Below are 20,478 nucleotides of genomic sequence, written 5' to 3' on the forward strand. Positions count from 1 at the left end.
CCTCGAGGCTACAAACTTTGACAAACATTAATCCATATGGTTTCGACTGTCGAATTCATTCAATTATTTTTAGAAAATTTTTCTCTATATAATCACTTAGGATTTTGCTTGTCAAATTCATTCAATTACACTACAAAGTAAATGAAAGAAAGTTGAAGTATACTGAACTACCTTGAAATGGTTTACCTAGGATAAATGTGTAGTATCCAAAATTGGTTGATCATTCCTAGAATTATCAAAATTATGCTTAGCCAAATTGATTATGATCCTAACCAGCCATCTTAAATATCAAATTAACTAATCATACTAAGTCGAACTCACACTCTACATGTTCAATTAATCACATTAAGTTCTAAGGAGAATTCATTAACTTTTACAGTCTAGCTAACTAATTCAATATGGTTTTCATACAAGAGTGTTTAAAGCACTACTTTGTGTGATGAAGATCATGTTTAAGTTAATCAAATCTAGTGCCTCTATATGTTCGTGATCACATAAACATGTATTAATGATCTAAATCATTAAGTCACAATCAGTGATTCAAGATTGAAAACCCACTACACAATCAAAAGGAAAAGGAGAAATCTACACTAATCCTAACTAGAAGAGTAGCTTACCCCATAATACGCTCCATAACCGATAGAAGAGCCCTCCTAAGCATGGTCACAACCCAAAATGTGAAAGAAGGAAAGAAAATGGTTCAGAAGATAAACAACCCCATCGGATCCTCTAACCTAATACAGCAATCCATTATTTATAAAAAAATGTGGAGGCGCTACAACGCTTGGCAATCCTTGTCAAAGGGCAGCACTTTGCATCGCGCTTGTACGCTTGCTACAGGACATGGACTTTAGAGCGCCTTTGCGCTTCAGCTTATACATCCTCAACGGAAAAGCGCCAACTAAACCCCCTCCCTCTCCCCTAAACCATATCATACTGTAAGTCCTCTCAATTGAGAAATCGGAGAGTCTTTCTTCGTTCAATGCATACTACGTCGTACTACTTAGTTGTGTAGAAATAGAATTTAAAGTAACAATATCCTTTAGACCGGGTATTCACCATATGCATGACATTCCATTTTGATAATACATTGATATAATAATCAGAGACACAAAAAAGTATATCAAATGATTTATCAGTACCAATAAGTTCCCTTGACCCTCTTCTAAAAGAGATCAGCTTTAAACCCAAAGTTCTCAGATTTTTACACTCTAGATTTTAGGACAGGTGGTAGGGATAAAGAACAAAATCGCTCCCCTACAAATGTATATTATACTGATATGCCATGAGATTCTTTCCCTAAATGGAATACATGGAAAACCAACAATAAAGGTCACAAGGATGTGTACGCACACCAACAAGTCTAACTTCAACAAACAAAACTGCAAGAAAACGTTCAAGATAAATGACAGTTTCAAGCAAATAATAGGCAGCAAAATTTTCATATCAACAAATTTTCTGTCGATAGAAAAAACTCGAACTTGTTTTAGAAACCTTCAAACACATAGCACTCTTTTCTTTTTCTTTTTCTATTTTTCTTTTTTCCTTTTGTTTTTGTGTTCTCTACATCTGGAAATATAGTGAGACAAATTTTGAGGGGCAATGAACTACTGAAAAACTTATAAGTAAAATTGAGATTTCAAGAAAACTTATTATGTAGCAAGTACTGTAAAATTTCATTTAGAAAAAATATATGAAGATAGGGACTCGTAAATCGAAAACAGCCCCCTCATATCTTCTTGTTCTCATTCAGAAGAATGAGAACCTCATGCCATTGCTTGCTGCAAACAAGTTGTATTCTTCAATGGCAGTTTCCTTCATATTGAAAGCGTGACCATTGTCAACAACTTCCACCTCATTATTTCTTGAAAAATCCCCAACATCGTCTTCCTTAGAAGGCGTGAGATTTAATTTACCTCCTGTTGATAGTGCAACAGGCCCTCCGAAATGAAACAATGAAAAGCTTGAGCTATCCTGTTGCAATTTGGAAGAAGTATCATTCTGCTTAAGATCTCCACTCGGTGGTGAACTGAGTACATATGGATGTCCAGTGGTAACAGCGACGTCTGAATTCACCACAGAGCTTTCTGCTATTGCACCTGATTTGGAGACCTGAGTTCTATCTTCGGCATAGATACAATTGCTAGTTTTCGAAGCCGGATGATAAAGAGGAACCGGGCTAGGGTTGAAAACTGGATTAGAAAGATGATGCAAATGGCCATATTGCATACAGAAGCGTGGGTTACCGTTTAAACCATACCCAAGAGGATTGGCATATGGACAATGATTTGAATAGGAGAACGGCATTATTCCATTTGCATGGGCAGGTGCTGGCCATGAAACTGAGTTTTGATGATAATAATTCATCGATGGAGGAACCTGAAACACTGGGAAGTGAATGTTTTGGTTCTGAATCGGAAGAGTCACTTGACATGGGGAATCCAGACTGACGGCAGAGAATCCTGCTTCGAAGTTCTGAGGAACATTTTTGGGTGCATTCACTTGAACTTTACATCCCTCATTATCTTGAGGAAAACCAGAATAGCTCCTGCTCCCCATGGCTTCACCTCCAATTCCTTTATCTATCCTTATCTCATGATGCTCAGAGAAGCCATTCTGAATGGATGCTAAAGATTCTTTTCCTTCTGATTGATGGCTAGCATATTCTGAGTCGGATGTGGAGGAGGATTCTAAATTTCCATGGTTCGAGCCAATAGTATTACTGTCTCCTTCACTCAGGCACGATGAGCAGTTATCAGAATTTAATGAGCTAGTCCCTACTTGGTTACTGGTCCCACTAGATGTCAATGTCGTGTCTATGGCTGAATTTGCAGAAAACTGTTTTACCTCACATACATCTTCTTCTACGTTTTTATGATCCTTCAATTCTATAGAAATTTCATTTTGGGAGACATCATCTGATTCAATACCAGAAGTTGATTCAGTAGAATTACTCTCCTCTTGATCAACTGCACCAGAAGTTACACTAACTTCACCACTGCAAAATTCTTCATCCCTCGACTTCACAACATCATCCCTCGACTTCACAACATCATAATCAGGTTCCGCATCAAACTTGAAAGTTGAAGACTTCAATGCAACATTTGTGTCTGAGTTACTTCTAGGATATTTCTTCTGTGATTCCATGGGCTCCCAAACTTTCTTTGAATATACAAAATCTTTACCGGGAGAATTGTTTAATAAAGCAGGTTTGGTTTTCAGTCTCCCGTTATCACGAGAATGATCTCCATAACTGTACTTGTTAGAACGATAACTTTGCTTGGACATATCAAATGAAGATTCTGACTTGCTCACAGATTTGACATCTCGGTTAACCCTAACTGAAGAAACAAATGGCTCTGCCTTTTTGTTAAATTCATTAGCTTGGTTGCAGATGCAGGAACGGTAGTCATAAGACATCCGGTTGTTGGAAGAGTGCAACTTTTCATTAAACTTAGAGACATGTCGACCATAGGCCTTTAATGAATTTGTTCTTAACTTCCTGTTTGATCCATTCATACTCCTGGAAGGATTTTCCAAACTATCGGCATGATATCTTTGCTCAGATTTGTTAACCAGCGCCCCATTTTCTGAAACCACCATAAATCGGCGCCTCTCAGACCACTTGAAAGGATGATCTTGAACTTCCTTTGGAAATTTTAATCTCCATCGAGAAACCTTAGATTGATCACTTATGAAAGACTCATTTCCATCTGCAAGTTTTCCATCAAAGCTATCATCATACGAATTTTGCCCTTCTGAAATGATGGATTCGTTTAAAAACAGCTCATCCAGAATGTCAGAAGATTCAGGCACACTGGAATCACATACTTCACCGACTGCATTGGAATTTGGCTCCAAAACACAAGAGGACAAGTCCTCCAAGACATCAGAACGAGCACACACTTCAGCTGATTCAGAACTCAACTTATCTTTATCCTTTCCTTTTAATCTTTCTTTTCTCCGGAGCTTCTTCTCTCTTTCTTTAGTTCTTTTCCGCTCTTTTCGTTCTTGTTCTTCACGCTTTTCCTTCTCTTCTTCTTCAAGAAGTTTCATCTGCAGCAAATTCTCAAAGGTTAGCAGTAAATCGAGATCTTATTTCTTGTAAATAAACGTCTGAGTAATGATATAGATTGCAGTGAAACCTGCTTTTCTAGAGTAATGATTTCTTTGCATGCTATGTGAACCCGTTCTTCCAGTAATTTTAGTGCAAGACAGACAAATATGCTATGCGCATTTTGGCGTGCTGTTCCTTCTCTGAAGGCTTTTTCAACCTGGAAAAGACCATAAGGTATAAGAATAAAAGTGATATATAATTCCTAGGCAAAAGTTAGATCAGTGCCAGTATTGAATTTCCAGTCAAAGAAGCTAGAAGAAGAGATCACACTAGAAAATTTCCTGGATTAATTAGAAACTGGTGAGTAACAGAAAGTCATTATGACTTTGAAGCTTCAATTGGATTAAGCGGACAAGCAAATCCAACGAGCAAAACCTTCAAGAGGAATTTGCTTAAAACAAGTGAAGTATCAATTAGACCATCATAATGATATGACCAATAGTAAGGAATTATTGGGGGTATATTAATAATTTGATAGAGAGTTTGTAGGGGAAGTTGGTTATAAGTAGAGGGTGAGTGAATTAAGGCTTGAGAGTGATCTCAATAAGAGAGGGTCGAGGGTCCAAGTATCTCAAATCATTTGGTTTATCGTGTATTTTTGTTATATTTTATATTCAATATATCCGGGTTCTATCAATATATTTTGGGATAGTAGTCATTAGATTCAAAATAATTAAGTATGTAGCAACATTTTAAAAAAATTGCAAATAGAGCAAAATTTGTCAAATTCTATCGATCAAAGAAGTCTATCACCGATAGACCATGTAATAAATATTGGTCCATCACTGATAGACCATACAAGCCTATCACCAATACAAGTCTATCAACGATAGTTTTGCTATATTTGCAAAAACTTTTTAAATGTTACTATATCCTTAATTATTATTCCTAAAATGACAATCAATTACAACTATTTAAGTTGAACATCTTTGAAACTTTCATTAAGAATCAAGGGTATACAGAAAAGGGAAGATGAGATATCCCACTGAGCCAAGATGATCCAGTAGATTTAGCCGGATGATGTTAATGGTCATTAACAACCCAATAATCCATCTACAACAAGAGAAACCAGATTCCCCCAAATTGAGTACCTTTATGAATAATCTCCAACAACTTAGTGTTACTTTTTTTAAATAGAAACAATACCTTTTCATTGGATTAACGAAATGAGCCTAGTGCTCAAAGTGCAAGGAAACAAATGGAGGAAAAAAGGAAAAACAATGAAAATTTGGGGCAAGATGAACAAAATAAAAATATTAAAGAGACCAATCCTTACAACAAATGAAAATAACTAGTTAAACATTAAACACTAAGGGGTTGTTTGGCCCGACTTCATTCGTCGATGTTAACTAACTCAACTTCAATAGTGTTTATTATTGAAATTTACACATTCATTTAGGAACTCCATGTTTCCCTCTCTCTTTTGTCTATTTATTAAGAAACTTCATCTTACAACTCTACACCCCAAATACAAACTTTCCAACTTCTACACATTATAACTCCAGACTTCAAATGAGTCCCTAACAACATTTCCCAACTCAATGGGGAGCACAAATTTTTTAATGGGTCCCCCATCCTTCCACCTGAAAACATATTAGCTGTTGGATCCCTATTTTCATCCATCTATGACTATCAATTACCCTCAGCTTTCTAGCCGCTACCTTGTGTTTAAGTTTTGAACAAGAAACAAACTTTTCATTAATGTAACGAAAAGAAAGCAATGCTCAAATAACCCTCATGCCTACATTAAAACTCACCCACAAAATAAAATCTTATAATATAAATCATTTGGGAAATTTCCGCTGATACAAACAAAAGCTCCTCGATGAATCTAGATTCTCTTGAGGGTCGAGACAGCCATAAATCCTACACAGGATGGTTTAGAGAATAGAGATGCTTTGAAATTTACGTACATGACATTATTTTCAAATAGAGAGCCGTTGAATTGATTCCATGGCAATATTCATTTCCTAATTCTTGTAGATGGAAAGAGACACTTTGTAATCATGCAGTTGCATTCTATTTTCCTAATGGAATAACCTAATTTCAATCGTTTAAAGCTAGTTCATATATTTTAAGAAGATATGCATTACTAACTATAGTATCAATATCAATTGATGCAGAGATTTTCTTTTCCTTGATTCAATACCGATGAGCAATATGAAAAAATAAGGAGGAAGACTTACTCTTTGCTCATATGTACTCTCCAATCTTCCCACCTACTTCAAGTCCACTTTCCGAATGCCAGAAAAAGTAACTAAGTCCACTAAAAGAACCACGAGGAACTTCTTTGAGGAATGAAATAAGGGTAGCAAATTGAACCATCTTGTTAAATGAGATTTAGTTTCTGAAGCCCAAGGAGAAGGGGGCCTTGGCCTGGACAAGCTGAAAATTAGAAATATGGATCTCCTTGCCAAGTGGAGGTGGAGATTTATTGTAGGCGCCTTCGAATGGCACATAAGCGGCAAAGAGACCTCCAGTTTAAGAAGCCCCTGGATAAATATCTCTAGGCAGTGGCATAAAGTAGAAGCCTTGGCAGATTTTAAAGTCGGAAAGGGGGATAGAACCTTGTTTTGGTTGGAACCGTGGCTGGACAGAATTGCTTTGAAAACCAGATTCCCGAGGCTGTACAGAATAGCTCTTCTCCCTAAAGGCTCAGCTTCCAATTAATGGGATTCCTCCACCTCATCCTGGTCTCTTAATTTTAGAAGATCATTAAAAGAGGAGAAAATCTCTGATTTTCAACTTCTCCTTGAATTATTGGACAAAACAAGGCTGTCCAATTTAGATAACAAAAGAAGCTGGTCTTTGGAATCTCATGGGATTTTTTCAGTTAAGTCACTATCAAGACATCTTGCTTCTGCCTCCCCTTTGGACCCACAGCTGGCAAAATGCCTTTGGAAATCTAGAACTCCGAGGGTGAATATAACCATATGGGTCTTGCTGTTCGGGAGTTTAAATTGTACTTCACTGATGCAAAAGAAGCTTCCCACCCATTATATTTCGCCACATATTTGTCCATTTTGTCTTAGATTCCATGAGGACCGACAGCGTAGATTATTTTAATGCTTTTGCGCTGCCGAATGTTGGAGTAAGCTCTTTCTCACCTTTAAAGTCAGCTGGTCCCTTGATAGTCTGCAAGAATAATATTAGACAGCTTCTAATTGGTCCGCTTATGGAGAAATTGCATCCTTGCTCTGGTGCAATGCTGTCAAGACAATCTTGGCAGAAATCTGGTTCGAGAGAAACCAACGGGTCATGCACAATAAATCTTCCTCTTGGCAGAACAAATACGAGTTGGCACGGCTGAATGCCTCTTCATGGTGCTCTCTAAGCAAACAGTTCAACAACTATTCATTGCAAGGCACAAGAAGGCGACTAAATTGAAAGGACAAATAGGATCTCCAAATAACATTGTTCAGGTCTTCTACCGCTCTTCAAAAAGGGAAAATACTAAGGCCCCCCAAAAGGGAACATGTATGTTCATGCAATCTCAAGTATTAACTCTCTCATGTCAGACTGTTGGCTAGGCAAAAGACTTAACTATCATGGGGATTTTGACTTTCCAAACGAAGGGAGAAAAGGGGTGTCAAGGAGAATCAATGGGGTACTACTCAAAAAGAAGAAAAAGAGAACCAGAAGGAAAACTCTAAGAAGGATGGGTCCAAAAACGAAGATCCCTCCTAACCCAAGTCATGTGAAGTCCTTGGAAACCAGTAACAAATCTAAACACCCATGGGAAAAGCCCTTCTGGCTAAATGGTTTTGAGATTTCATCACGATTCTTACATCCTATGGCACAAAGTTATTATTAGCAAGTGTTGGAAATAAGGGGCTTTGTTTGGTAGTTTGTAGCCCCGAGGTTTTTTGTTTTTGAAACAGAGACAAGAACTTTATTAATAAGAACTCAAAATACAAGAGAGTTATACAAAGAGAGCCAAAAGAAGTAGGAAACAAAGGAGACCTAGAGGGATCAAGTGGCGCACTCGGACATCTCAAGAGGTATTTTAGTATTTTACTTTACCCTAAGTTTATTTTCTTTTTTGTATTGGGGCTTGCTAGAGTCTACAAAGTTTTCTTTTGAAACTTTCACTAAGTGAAAATAATAAATGAGACTCTATCGTAGTTGTCTCTATGTTCTAGGATTTCCACATAACCTTGTGTTCTATTTTCTACCTTTGAACATGGTATCAGAGGGTGGTGACGAAACCCTAGCCGTCGTTGGCAAAAACCAATTGGTGCAAGACAACTCTAGTTCTACACCAATATTGCTTCAGCTACCGTCGCTGCCGACAACCGCCGGAACCATTGCCAATTTTTCCACTGTCGTCATTGCCACTGATATCCAAGCCATTGTTGATCGTTATCTTCGGTCCTTGCTTAGCCGTCCAATCCTAGCACCGCCACAATCCTTTACCAGAAATCTTAGCCAATCATACACCATGAAACCAAGATTAGTGAGTTGTCCGCCTACCACAGAGGTAAATTCCCTACCACGGAAACAAGCTTTTCCTAGCAATCAGGTCTTCCTCATCATATGTTGCCTAGTTATGAACATCAAGGTTCGGTTGGTTTATCCGCGAAAATAGTACAACAATTCGCTAATCTTCAGACAAGTTTTCAGCAACAAACCGCTGCTCTTGGGGCAGCCTTAGGTGCTTCCACAAACCTCAATTCAAATATAGTGAATTATGACATTCTTTCCAGTAACCTCTTTCTCTACTTTAACTACTACAAACTATTTGTCTAGCTCTACGGGATATTCCATAGGGTTAATTGTAGGAGAAAAGTTGAATGGTCAGAATTATTTATTCGGGTCCTTAAAGGGCATCACAAGTTTGGATATCTAACCGATGAAATACCAATACCTAGACCAAGGTATCCTCAAGAACGCATTTGGAAAGGAGAAGATTCCCTACTTTGATCACTACTGATTAGTAGTATGAAACCTCGGATAGGGAAACCATTGTTGTATGCTGCTACTGCTCGAGATATATGGGATGCAATTCAAAAATTATATTCTAAACGACAGAATTTTCCCCGTCTTTACACTTTGCATAAACAAGCTCATGAGTTCAAATAGATGTCACTTCATACTTAAACAAATTGTCCCTAATCTAGCAGGAGATGGATCTATGTTGTGAAATTATCTGGATTGTCCGTGTGGAGGTGTCCAGTATTCCAAGATTGAGGAAGTTGATCGTGTTTATGATTTCCTACCTGGTTTGAACTCCAAGTTCAATGTAGTGCAAGGTCGTATATTGGAACAGAGGCCTATACCTCCTCTTATGGAGGTGTGTTATGTGGTGCCTCTACAGGAAGACAGAGTCGGTGCTATAAACATCAAGATTGTATTGGTTATTGATTCTATTGCTTTTAGTGCAAAATTATCTGGTTCAAATAATGACAAGCAATGGACCATGGTACGTGAACATTGCAAGAAACCGTGGCATACAAAAGAACAGTGCTAGAAGTTACATGATAGGCCACCAAATGGCAGAGAAAACATCCTCCAAATGACAAGCCCAACTTTGGTCGAGCTCTTGTGAGAGAATCAACAAATGCCCTCCAGTCACAACCTCAGATGAATTGTCTCAGATGAATTGTCAAAGTGACTCTGGTGTCTCTTACCTTGGGGGGCCATGTTCAATCTATGTACCTCTCAAAGTATCCTCAGCATAAGTGGTACAAAACCATGGATACTTGATTCAAGAGATACAAATCATTTGAATGGATCCTATCATAATTTTCTATCCAATCTTCCAAGAGTTGGTAAGGAAAAGATTCGGATTGCAAATGGGCCGTTTCTCCTATTGTGGGCAAGGTCATACTACTTACTGCTTGCAACCTCGTTATTCTCTAGAAATCTAGATAACTTCACAAAATCTGTTGCATGTACCAAAAATAACTTACAATTTACCATCTATTAGTGAGATAACTAGAGATCTGAATTGTCCAGTTGTCTTCTCACCAGATAATGTTTTCTTTCAAGATTTGAGCTCGAGGAAGACGATTGGGACTGCCCGGCATAATAGGGGACTCCATCTCCTTGACAATGATGCTCCCACTAGGAATTGATACAGAACTAGTTTGTTGTCTTCTTATTTTTCAATGGCAAAAAAGGATTGTACGTTGCGGCATTTCCGCCTTGGTCACCCAAATTTCCAATATATGAAATATTTATTTCCTCATTTATTTAACAAAATTGATGTGTCGTCTTTGTCTTGTGATGTGTGCATTCAAAACAGCATAGAGTCACCTCTCTGTCTCAACCTTATAAACTTTTTCAGCCCCTCACCCTTATTCATAGTGATGTTTGCGCTTCAGTCTTCAATATAAAATCACTTACTCCATAACTTCTTATTGGTTTAATTAAAGATGACCCTTTGCATGGCTTCTTTTTATAGGTATAATTAAGGATGGCTTTCTTTTTCGAGCTTGCCCTTATGAAGTATCAAGAAAGAATATTAGACCAATTATTCTTCTGCAGGCGACACATGTTTCAAGATGGTTCAATTTTTAACCTTCTGCATGAAGAGACTTCTATTCTACTCAATTTTAAATAAATTCTCTTTGTTCAAGGGAGTAGTAATTTCTTTGAGGAGCAAAGCATTAATTTCAAAGTTTTTAAGGTGTTTCTCATCCATAGAAGAATTTTGGTTTTCTTCTTTCAAGTGTCATTGTTTATTCACTAAGTTCTTGAATGGCACAATTAAATTCAAAGCCGACTTTCATTCTCCAAGTAGCCCAAGTTTCAAGACTAACCACTTTCAACATTGTGCATGAAGTTGAGGCTTCTCTTCTTTTTCTTCTTTTTTTAAAAGGAAACAAGATTTTTCATTAGTATAATGAAAAGAGACTAATGCTAAAAGATACAAAATACAAGTAATACAAATAATGATAAACAACACTTCAACCAAGAAAAAAGCATGCCAATTCAAACAAATGTCCTAAATGGAAAAAATAGAGAAAAAAATCAAACTCTAAAGATTGAACTGTGATCTTAACGTATCCTCTGTAATGCAGCATAAACTTCCTAACAGCTGTCTTTCTCCTTCCATTTGCCCTTTACGTCATTGGAATGGAGACGATCCTTTACATCTCTTCTTATGTTCGTATGCAGCACTATGTTGGGAGAAGCTGTTCTCTTTCTTTAATCTTTCTTAGGGGTCTGGTGCTAACATCCAAGAAAATATCCAGCAACTTTTAGTTGGGTGCACTTCAAAAAAATCCATCAAGCATTTTGGACACATGCAGTAAAGTCTCTTTTGAAGAAATTATGGTTTGAGAGAAATCAAAGGGTTTTCCACGATAAATCCTTAGTTTGGTTGGATCACTTTGAAGTTGCACGTAAGAATGCCTCCTTGTGGTGTTCCTTCTCCCAGCCTTTGGAAAGCTACAACATTCAAGAAATCTACTCAAATTGGAGAGCTTTTATCTTCCCATCTTACTTTTTGTCTAGAATAAATCTCTTATTGCACTTTTGGCTTAGGCCTTCTGTATGCTTTTTATTAAATCCTTAGTCAGGCTAGTGATCAATAGTCTTTTTGTCCTATCTGTAGTGGCTGAACTTATAAGCCTTGACCGATTTTTGATGTTATATTTTAAGGGGTGTTAACCTAGTTGAGATGTCCAAGTGCACCTGCTGATCCTAGTTATGCTTTATGCTTTACGCTCTTTCTATAACTCTCATGTACTTAGAGCATTAGTCTCTTTCATTCTACAGATACATGAATAAAGAGACTTTTTTCCTTTTCAAAAAAAAAGATCGAACTGTGATTTGTCTATTTTTAGTTTATTTAGTTGTTCTCCCTTCTTAATTGTATTTGTATCTTTGACCATTTGTCTTTTCTCATTATATCAACAATGAGTTTCATTTCCTGTTCTAAACAAATCAAATCCAGATTGTTGTCTGATATAGTATATAAAGATATTTCAGTAATCACAATATATATCCACATATAAATCTAACAAATCAATTGCAACAAGCTCAAATACTTCTAGACATCCAAATGTGTAAATTGAATCATGAATTTCTTACACGTGAAATTTGTTAAGTACCTCCTATCAAGAAGATATAAGAAAATAGCAAAATAACTATATTGCAATATAGAGAAACTACATTGTTTAATTTGAGTTACTTGTGTTAAAAGGAAATTAGGGTTTATGGCTTATTATTATTTTCCTTTTTGATATTTTATATCTATTTATTTTCCTTGAGTGATTTCTTTGAAGTCTATTCATTTCCTATGTAAAAAGTCATTATATACTCTCAATTATTCTGAATATTCAAAATAGTATAGAAAATTATCAACTTGCACCTCTCTCTTGGAGACTTCTCTCAATAATTCCCTAACAAAATTCCAAACTCCCTCGTTCCTCACTTCCTCTAGTTTATTTTACCAGATTTCATAAACACCTCCCTATTAAATTACTAATATACCATAATTACTATGATAGCAGTACTATGCTACTAATATTCCTAACATAACACTTAACAGTACCCAATGGTCTTTGTTGGGAAATGGGGTCTTCTCAGTAAAGTCTCTCACAGTTTACTTATGGCTTCCCCAATGGCCAAGTTTCGGCGCACTATGGAAGTCTAAGAACCCAAGGAGGGTTAACATTCTTGTTTGGATCACGATGATCAGTCGTCTTAACGTATCCTCTGTAATGTAGCATAAACTTCCTAACAGCTGTGTTTCTCCTTCCATTTTCCCTTTATGTCATCGAAATGGAGAAGATCCTTTATGTCTCTTCTTCTGTTTGCACACAGCACAATGTTGGGAGAAGTTGTTCTCTTTCTTTAATCTTTCGTAAGTGTTTGGTGCTCACCTTAAAAAAAGAGGCTTGTTTCCTTTTCAAAAAAAAATTAAGTTTTAACCGGGGATTTGGGATACGATTTTAAGTTGTTATGTTAATCTTCTTCAGTTTTTTGTTAACAAAAGAATTGTCAGTTGAAGCTTTTTGAAGCCCTTTTGTGAGGCTTTCAGTGGGAACAATATTTTTGGGTGTTGGTTTACTTTCTTCACTTTTAACATATTTTGGACAGCTCACCTAAAGACCTAAGGTCGATAGTTTCCAATTTGGTTGGGTATTTTAGAAGACATTTCTTAGTTCCTTTGTTCACATGCTGGGTTATTGTTTTCCTGGAGAAGTTTCACTTTGGAAGAATTCTTCGAGTTTTTCAAGATTAGTTGCTTTCTTGGTTTTTTAGTTTGAGTTTGCCAAAAGTTCTGCTTTCTCCTGTTCTATTTGGTTTGCTTCAGTTCTAGGTGTAGACCTTATGCTTTGTTGTAAAAGGATTTGACGTCTTGTTTATATATTTTTGTATCTTGAGCATTTGTCTCTTTTCATCATCTCAATGAAAAACCCTGTTTTCTTCTCAAAAAAATAAAAATAAATAAATAAATTTTTTTCCTCGTAAGCAAATGTTTCTGCTAATTATATCCCTGGTGCTTAATAAAATTTCTCAAAACAAGAGACTTTAACATTTCATTTGTCTTCGAGAGAGAACAGTGTCATAAATGCCAACTAGCAAGAAAGCACAAGCCAAGAAGATTGCAGATAACATGCCTGTTCTTTAAAGATGACAGTTGCAGCATCCAAAAGAAACTCCCGAGCCAGTTCAGGACTCTTTGCATGCTTTTGTGGACGAGAACAATCTCCATCCAAATCGTTTGAATCTTTATCAATGGAATCATCCTCCTAAAAGACACAATTCAGTAAAGCAATTAGAGTTGCCATGATTTAGAAGAAAAACCATGTCACCCACAAGAATTTCAAGTTCATGAAACATATCATGTTTAAGATAGTTCCTTCATAGCAGCAACAAGAAACCCATTCATTATGAAATTATGAATGATATACAAAAGTTTTCAGTAGGTAAAATCCTAGAGAGAAAACTACAAGAAAGAGAACAACCTCCTCTTCCTCGGCCTCTTCAGCATGCTCAAAAAACCTCCTAATATTTTCCCCTCTCGTGATTGTAACAAATCCATCACCAACTGTAAGTCTGCGATGAACACATTGTTGACCTTTCAATGCATGAGCTTTTACTGAGAGCTCAGTGCAGCGTCCATCCAATTTCCAAGCTCTGAGGGTGATAAAACAAGAATTCAAACCACCAAGATCTAGGCCATTTATTTTAACACTTCCATTCATGCCAACATTATCAAATTCCAGAATGTCAGATTTTCCTTCTCCTGTTCCAACAGCCCACTCAAAATAATGATATGTCTCCACAGAGTCAGCAAAAGTTTGACGCCAATCGGCCTGGATTGTGTCATCCGATACCTGAGACAATAGCAATTATAAATTCTTTCATGCTGATTGCAGAACGCACACAATCTAGAGAAACCTTACATGATCTATGTAGTTATTATAATTATCATTCATATTAATTGTAAAGTTTACTTTATAAATTATGATGGTAGAAGAGCACTTAAAGTTGAAGCAAAGTGCAAGGACCCACCTCATAATTAAAGGCCATATCTGCAACGCAAAACCAACTAGTGCAGCAAGGCTCTCTCCTTATGCGCTTCAGCTCCTTTAGCTCCTTGAACTCACGGATAACATTTCTTCTGCAATCTCTACAAAACCTCTTGCTGTCAAACCTGTGAGATAATCAACATATTGTAAGGGGCACAAAGAACGAGGCAAGAAAAATGCAGACAAGAAAACATACATATTATTAGAATAAACATGTCTTGTTTTTCCTCAGTAACTATAACAATCTTGAATACTATAAGAATTTGTGCAGATAAGTTTCAGCAGACTGCAAAAACATAGCACATAGAACCAATTTGATAGAAACTGATCTTTCATTGGAAGAGAGACAGAAAGAGACAGAGATCACAAAAAAATAACGAGATTTTAAAAAAAAAATGCTCCAATTCAAAATAATAAGACAGAGGGTAGTTACAAAAGTCTCTTAAAGCAGACACCCAAAACGAGGTATTACACTTGGCAAGGATCCAAACCTGTTTCCATGACCTCTCAACCCCTCTAAACATTCTATCATCCATCCCTCTCTAGCTAAATGGTCTATAAATAATAAAAATAATAAAAATAATAAGAAGAAGAAGAAAAAGAAGAAAAACTACTTCATTGATATGGTGAAATGTGTACAAATAACCTATCAAGAGATAATTACATGAAACTAGTCTAATAATCTTTTTTTAAAAAACAAAAACAAGTCTCTATCGTTGATATAATGAAGTGAGACTAATGTAAAACAATACATGAAATAAACTCAAGATCGAGACAAGTCCTTTTACAAACTTAGGAAGGAAAATTAAATAATGTCAATTTAAACAAAAATCTTGGATGGAAAAGTCTGCAAACAACTTGGATAATGTGCACCAAGATGAGGCAATCAAGTGAGCCACTTCAAGCCGTTCCAACCACCCAAGCTAGTCCAACACTCAGGAGAGTAGATAAACTATAATTACAGAAGGGTTGATTTAACCTCCACCAAGACAAAGGTAGGAAAGAAATAGATTCAATAACGTCTTTTTCTCCTTTTTAAAAGAAAAATTTTAATCCAACGTTTCTTATTGTTGAAGATGTGGCAATTACATTCCATCTTAAGGCTCCAAAAAAAGGCTCTCATGAAGTAACCAAAGGGTCTTTTTCTTATATTTAAAAGGATGACCTATTAATACACATTATAGAAGGAGAATAGGTCCCCTGGGCAATTCTATATTCCAGTTCAATCCGGATTTAGAGAGAATAAAGATCCAAAATGTACTTGCAAACCAGCAGTTGCTGTAAATATTGATTTCTTATTTGTGATTCCAGAATCTTCATACACGACAGCAGTTTAGAGACAAGTATATCCATGGGAATTTCTTCAGTAAGAAATGTAGAGCATCTTGAGTATTTATGCTGGAATAACTGAGCTCCCAGAGGAAAAACTTTTTAGCAATTTCTGGATCGGTACCCCTTGAAACGTGTGTATAAAAACCGTCAAAAGTTCCCTAATCAGTCAAACCCAAGTTCCTTGTGATGGACTTGCAGAGAAAACCCATCATTTTCTAAAAGCTAGCACCATTTTTCATCACAGTCATAAGGTGTAAAAGCCTCAATAAGATTTGATAAAGACGTTCATTCCACAATAACATCCATAAGATGACAAATGATGTTCCAAGATTGAAAAGTTAAAGGTCAGCTATGGATGCATTTTTCTTGAGAGATAATGCCACAAGGTAAAACCCTCATCTCAAAATAGGGATGGAACAAGACCTTTTTAATCATGAAACTATAACCGTGAATAAAAGCCACATGGAAACCAAACATCTCCAGTAAAACAATGAGAAAATTTGCATCTCTCGAGAATATGACCGAGATCTTCAGCCTCTTCCCTACAAGAAGTGTTTCACACCTAATCAGAAAAGAAGAGTTCCCTGAAAGCAGTCCAGGGTGTTGAATCTCCCACATAAACTGGTCATACAGTTAGCTTAACCTTCTTGGAAACCTTTTATCTTCCTCAACGAGGAAAATAAAGCTTTCTATAAGAATGTTGTGGGCACCCAAACAAAGGAAAGCTGAGTGACACAATAAGACCCTTTGGAGAGATTAGTAGACCACCAAGATATAACTCTATTACCTAGATGAAGATGGACCTCTCCCAAAAGAGCAAAGAGAGTCAACAAATCCAAGGCTTCCCTATCTGAAAAAGCACGTTAGACACCAAAGTTAAACACGTGCCAATTACTTGAATAAGAAATGACTAGAAACAAGAGAGGAGGCTAGTACAGATAAGAAACGTGTTACAAATGGGAGTATCATGCAACCATCAGCCTTTCTGGAAATAAGTGTTTCAACCATCCCAAATAGAGTTGTAAACAAAATTAGAGAATAAAGAACCACTATAAATGACAAAACTTCCAAGAGTTTCTTAATGAGTCTTTCAAGACCATAGTCACAATCCATTTGAAAAGGTGAGGGTCATACTTGCTCACATAATCTTGTGCCAGTCTTTTTGGAAATATGTGTTTCAACCATCTCGAATAGAGTTGTAAACAAAATCAGAGAATAAAGAACCACTTGAAGCAATATACTTCCAAGAGTTCCTAAATGTGCCTTTCAAGACCATAGCCACAATCCATTCAAAAGGTGAGGGTCGTACTTGCTGACTATAATCTCGTGCCGAGTCTTTGGCTTATTTAGAACAAACAGCACTAAAATCCCCTCCAAACAACGCAATGTCTGCCAACAGAAACCAGAAAATCCTACAATTTAATCCAAAAAATCCTCTTTAATATAGGCCTGAAAGCATGATCTCCCCACAAATATTTCATAATACCTACCATAGATCATCTCCCCACAAATATTTCATAATACTTACCATAGATCATCTCCCCACAAATATTTCATAATACTTACCATAGATCAACTCACAATAATGAAGGATCAAAACCAACTTCCAATGCTTCCAATTTATTTATTACTCATCCCACTTTTAGCCAAAGAGTATGAGCCCTTCAAAAACACTTCATAATACTTCCTATAAGTCAGCTTCGCAATTATTGAAAGAGAAAAAGGCACCTTCCAATGCATTTATTATCTACTCGTCTCATAGGATTAGAAGCTGTCCCCATTTGTTCATTTCAATCTGATTGTATATTGCACAAATTTTTAGACCTATAAAGGGCATACATACCATCTTAAATGTATATAACCATCAAAAGAACGTAATAACAGAAGAATTTTCTTGGCTTGTAAACTACAACCAACTTAAGTTACAAGTTCCTTAACTTACAATATCTATACAATCAATCAAGACAGCTGTAATTCTAAATTTCTTTGTTTTCTTTATAAGAAATCACACTTCCAAGCAGAAAAGTGAATACACAAACACACACACACACACACACACACTAGGGCAACACTCTACACTAGCTTAAATTTTCAAAATCCATAAAAAGAAATTGGTATCAGTAAAAAAAACACTTTAATAAAAATAAAAATAAAAATAAACAGATTTATTCCTTAATAAGAAGTCAAGCTTCTATTTGTTCATGTTAGTATTACTCAAAATGTGGTCATGACACTTGGTATCCCTAAAGGTTATATTATCTAATCATATCTTCATCAAGCATCAACTATCACATTTTCCATTCATTAACTTAAATGCAATGTATGAAAAAGAGGATGAGCATCGGCTAGACACCTGTACATTAGCCTCTCAATAAAATCTTCTTCTTTCATTCTTAGAAGAGATTGTCGAGTCTCTTCTCCTAATGCTGACCAGAAATCAACCAATGTATCACAAGAAAGCCTAGCAGTATGCAAGGCACATGTTTCCCTTGTTCCATGTCCCCTGCCATAACTTGCTGTTCCCTGACTTATCCAACCTCGACCTCCCCCACCACAAGCATCTGGATAAAGCAACTCTCGTTCTCGCTCCCTAGCACGTGCGCTATCAAAGACCTGCTTCAAGGAAAACCTTGGCCATTAAAAAGGATATGCTAATATGGAGTGCCCAATAGCAAAGCAAACCAAAAATAAGTACTTACATTTTGGAGACCCAGGAAAGACTTCGAATACAAATAACAATCCAAAAGTGTCAGCACCCCGTCACGTGTTGTGGTCAAACCACCCCAAGGATGTACAGAAGGATCTTGAATTTCATCTTGAAACCCATTAACTGATAATGAACCATCACATGCTTGATTTTTTGAAACCCCTAATCTGTTGCAGGAATGATTCACACATGTTTTTCCTTGATGTAAAGACTTCCCATATATGACAATTTGCAAAAATCCTTCAAGCAGCAAACCGTTACATCTAGAGCAGTACATATTCTTACGAGCTTGCTCAAAGAGGGTTTGCTTGTCAATTCTCAGGAGTTTCTGCCTAGCTTGGGGCAGCAGGTCACTCCAAAACTATACATAGAGTAAGCAAAACTTAATTAATTAATGGCCAGTTCACCACATTAGTTCCAAGTAATGCTGGAATTAGATCACGCATATCCCAACTAATGATTTAAGGTAATTAATTAAACAATGTGATACTTTAGTTTCCCAAAGAAGATTTGTTGTGCATAGAGCAACATGTTGAACAAATAGGAAAAAACCAGTAACTATATTCTAGGTAAAGAGAAAAACGAGAGGTCTACAGTGTCAAACTCACACATCTAAAATGCTACACTCCTTCGGAAGATTACATTGACGGCAGTATTAAATCCAGACGTCTATTCAGTATAAGTCAGGCATAAATGCAGAGCAGAAAAGTGATCTACAATGGTGGCAACTATTCCAAAATAAGCAACGAACGAAATAAATACCTTCTGGAGCTGATTGTAGCTAACGTCGTCGCGATGCTGGGACCAAAATCCATGGGCGGAGAGCGAGTATATAGCCGATGACCCACCATTTAAATGGTCATTTTTTTGTGTTAACCCAGGCATCTTTCAAGTTCTCATAGTTGCATTTCTCAATCCTTCCATTACCTCACAACTCAAATCTACCCAATCTGATCGACAACCAAAAAGAAAAAAAAGAAAAAAAAAAAACCAAAATGGATAGTAGCTAAGAATTACAATCGCAATACGTAATTAGAACAAAATATCAGATCGTCGGCGGATCAAAATAACTCAGTCCAGAAGCAAATCTAATCGAGACTATGTGACAATGGATTATATGGAATTGGATTGGATGCGATTGGAGTAGATTGGAATAATAGCATAAAATAAATGAAATTGATGGGGCATCAAATTGAAGATTCAAAAAGAGAGAAAACGGATGTAGGGATTTCGGATTGATGACGATGACGATGACGATGACGATGACGGTGAGATTCGGCTGCTACGTTTATTGCTCGGTAGAGAGAGAAAGAGAGAGGAGGAGGAGGAGAAGAAGAAATGAGGCTGGGTGGAGAGAGAGGAGACAGGAACTGTTATATCACTAATTAACCGAATCATCAATTTTCCTTCTTCTTAACTTATATTTTGGTTAAATTACAAAGTTTGTCCCTTAACTTTCCAAAATTGTATATTTAGTTTATTCACTTTACCATTACAAAGTTTTTTTTTTTGTGATATAATGTAGTTATGGATTACTCGGATATTAGAATGCATAAACAATCGAAGGTAGAATGGAAACAGAAGTATATTAAGTGAACCGATTGATTTTGATAGGAATGTAGAAACTCAAATTGAATCGATAAACTAAATTGAAGAATAGTTTTGTCATAAAATGAGATCAAGTCGAATTGACAGGTCGATTTGGTTTTTTATTTACCCAAACCAAATTAAAAATGAGGGCTTCCTTTCTTTCTTTACTCTTTACCTAGTCGCCCACCACCATCTCTTTCATCTCCCTTCTCCTTTCACTCACTCTTTCTCTTTAACCCTTC

The 20,478-nt window shown here is 36.5% G+C and overlaps 1 protein-coding gene across 1 annotated transcript; it reads right to left on the reverse strand.

Annotated features, from left to right (window-relative positions):
• Positions 1–1,346: 1,346 nt before the first annotated feature.
• LOC101210448 lies at positions 1,347–20,022 on the reverse strand. The gene is made up of 8 exons (XM_011655630.2): positions 19,409–20,022; positions 18,639–19,007; positions 18,293–18,552; positions 14,591–14,732; positions 14,041–14,412; positions 13,693–13,824; positions 4,146–4,274; positions 1,347–4,056 (listed from the first exon to the last, which is right to left on the reverse strand). The coding sequence occupies exons 1-8, from the start codon at positions 19,529–19,531 to the stop codon at positions 1,750–1,752; spliced, it is 3,834 nt and encodes a 1,277-aa protein (XP_011653932.2). The 5' UTR covers positions 19,532–20,022; the 3' UTR covers positions 1,347–1,749.
• Between the last annotated feature and the right edge of the window lie 456 nt (positions 20,023–20,478).

The sequence above is a fragment of the Cucumis sativus genome, chromosome 4 (genome assembly GCF_000004075.3).
Source record: "Cucumis sativus cultivar 9930 chromosome 4, Cucumber_9930_V3, whole genome shotgun sequence".
Taxonomy (NCBI): Eukaryota; Viridiplantae; Streptophyta; class Magnoliopsida; order Cucurbitales; family Cucurbitaceae; genus Cucumis; species Cucumis sativus.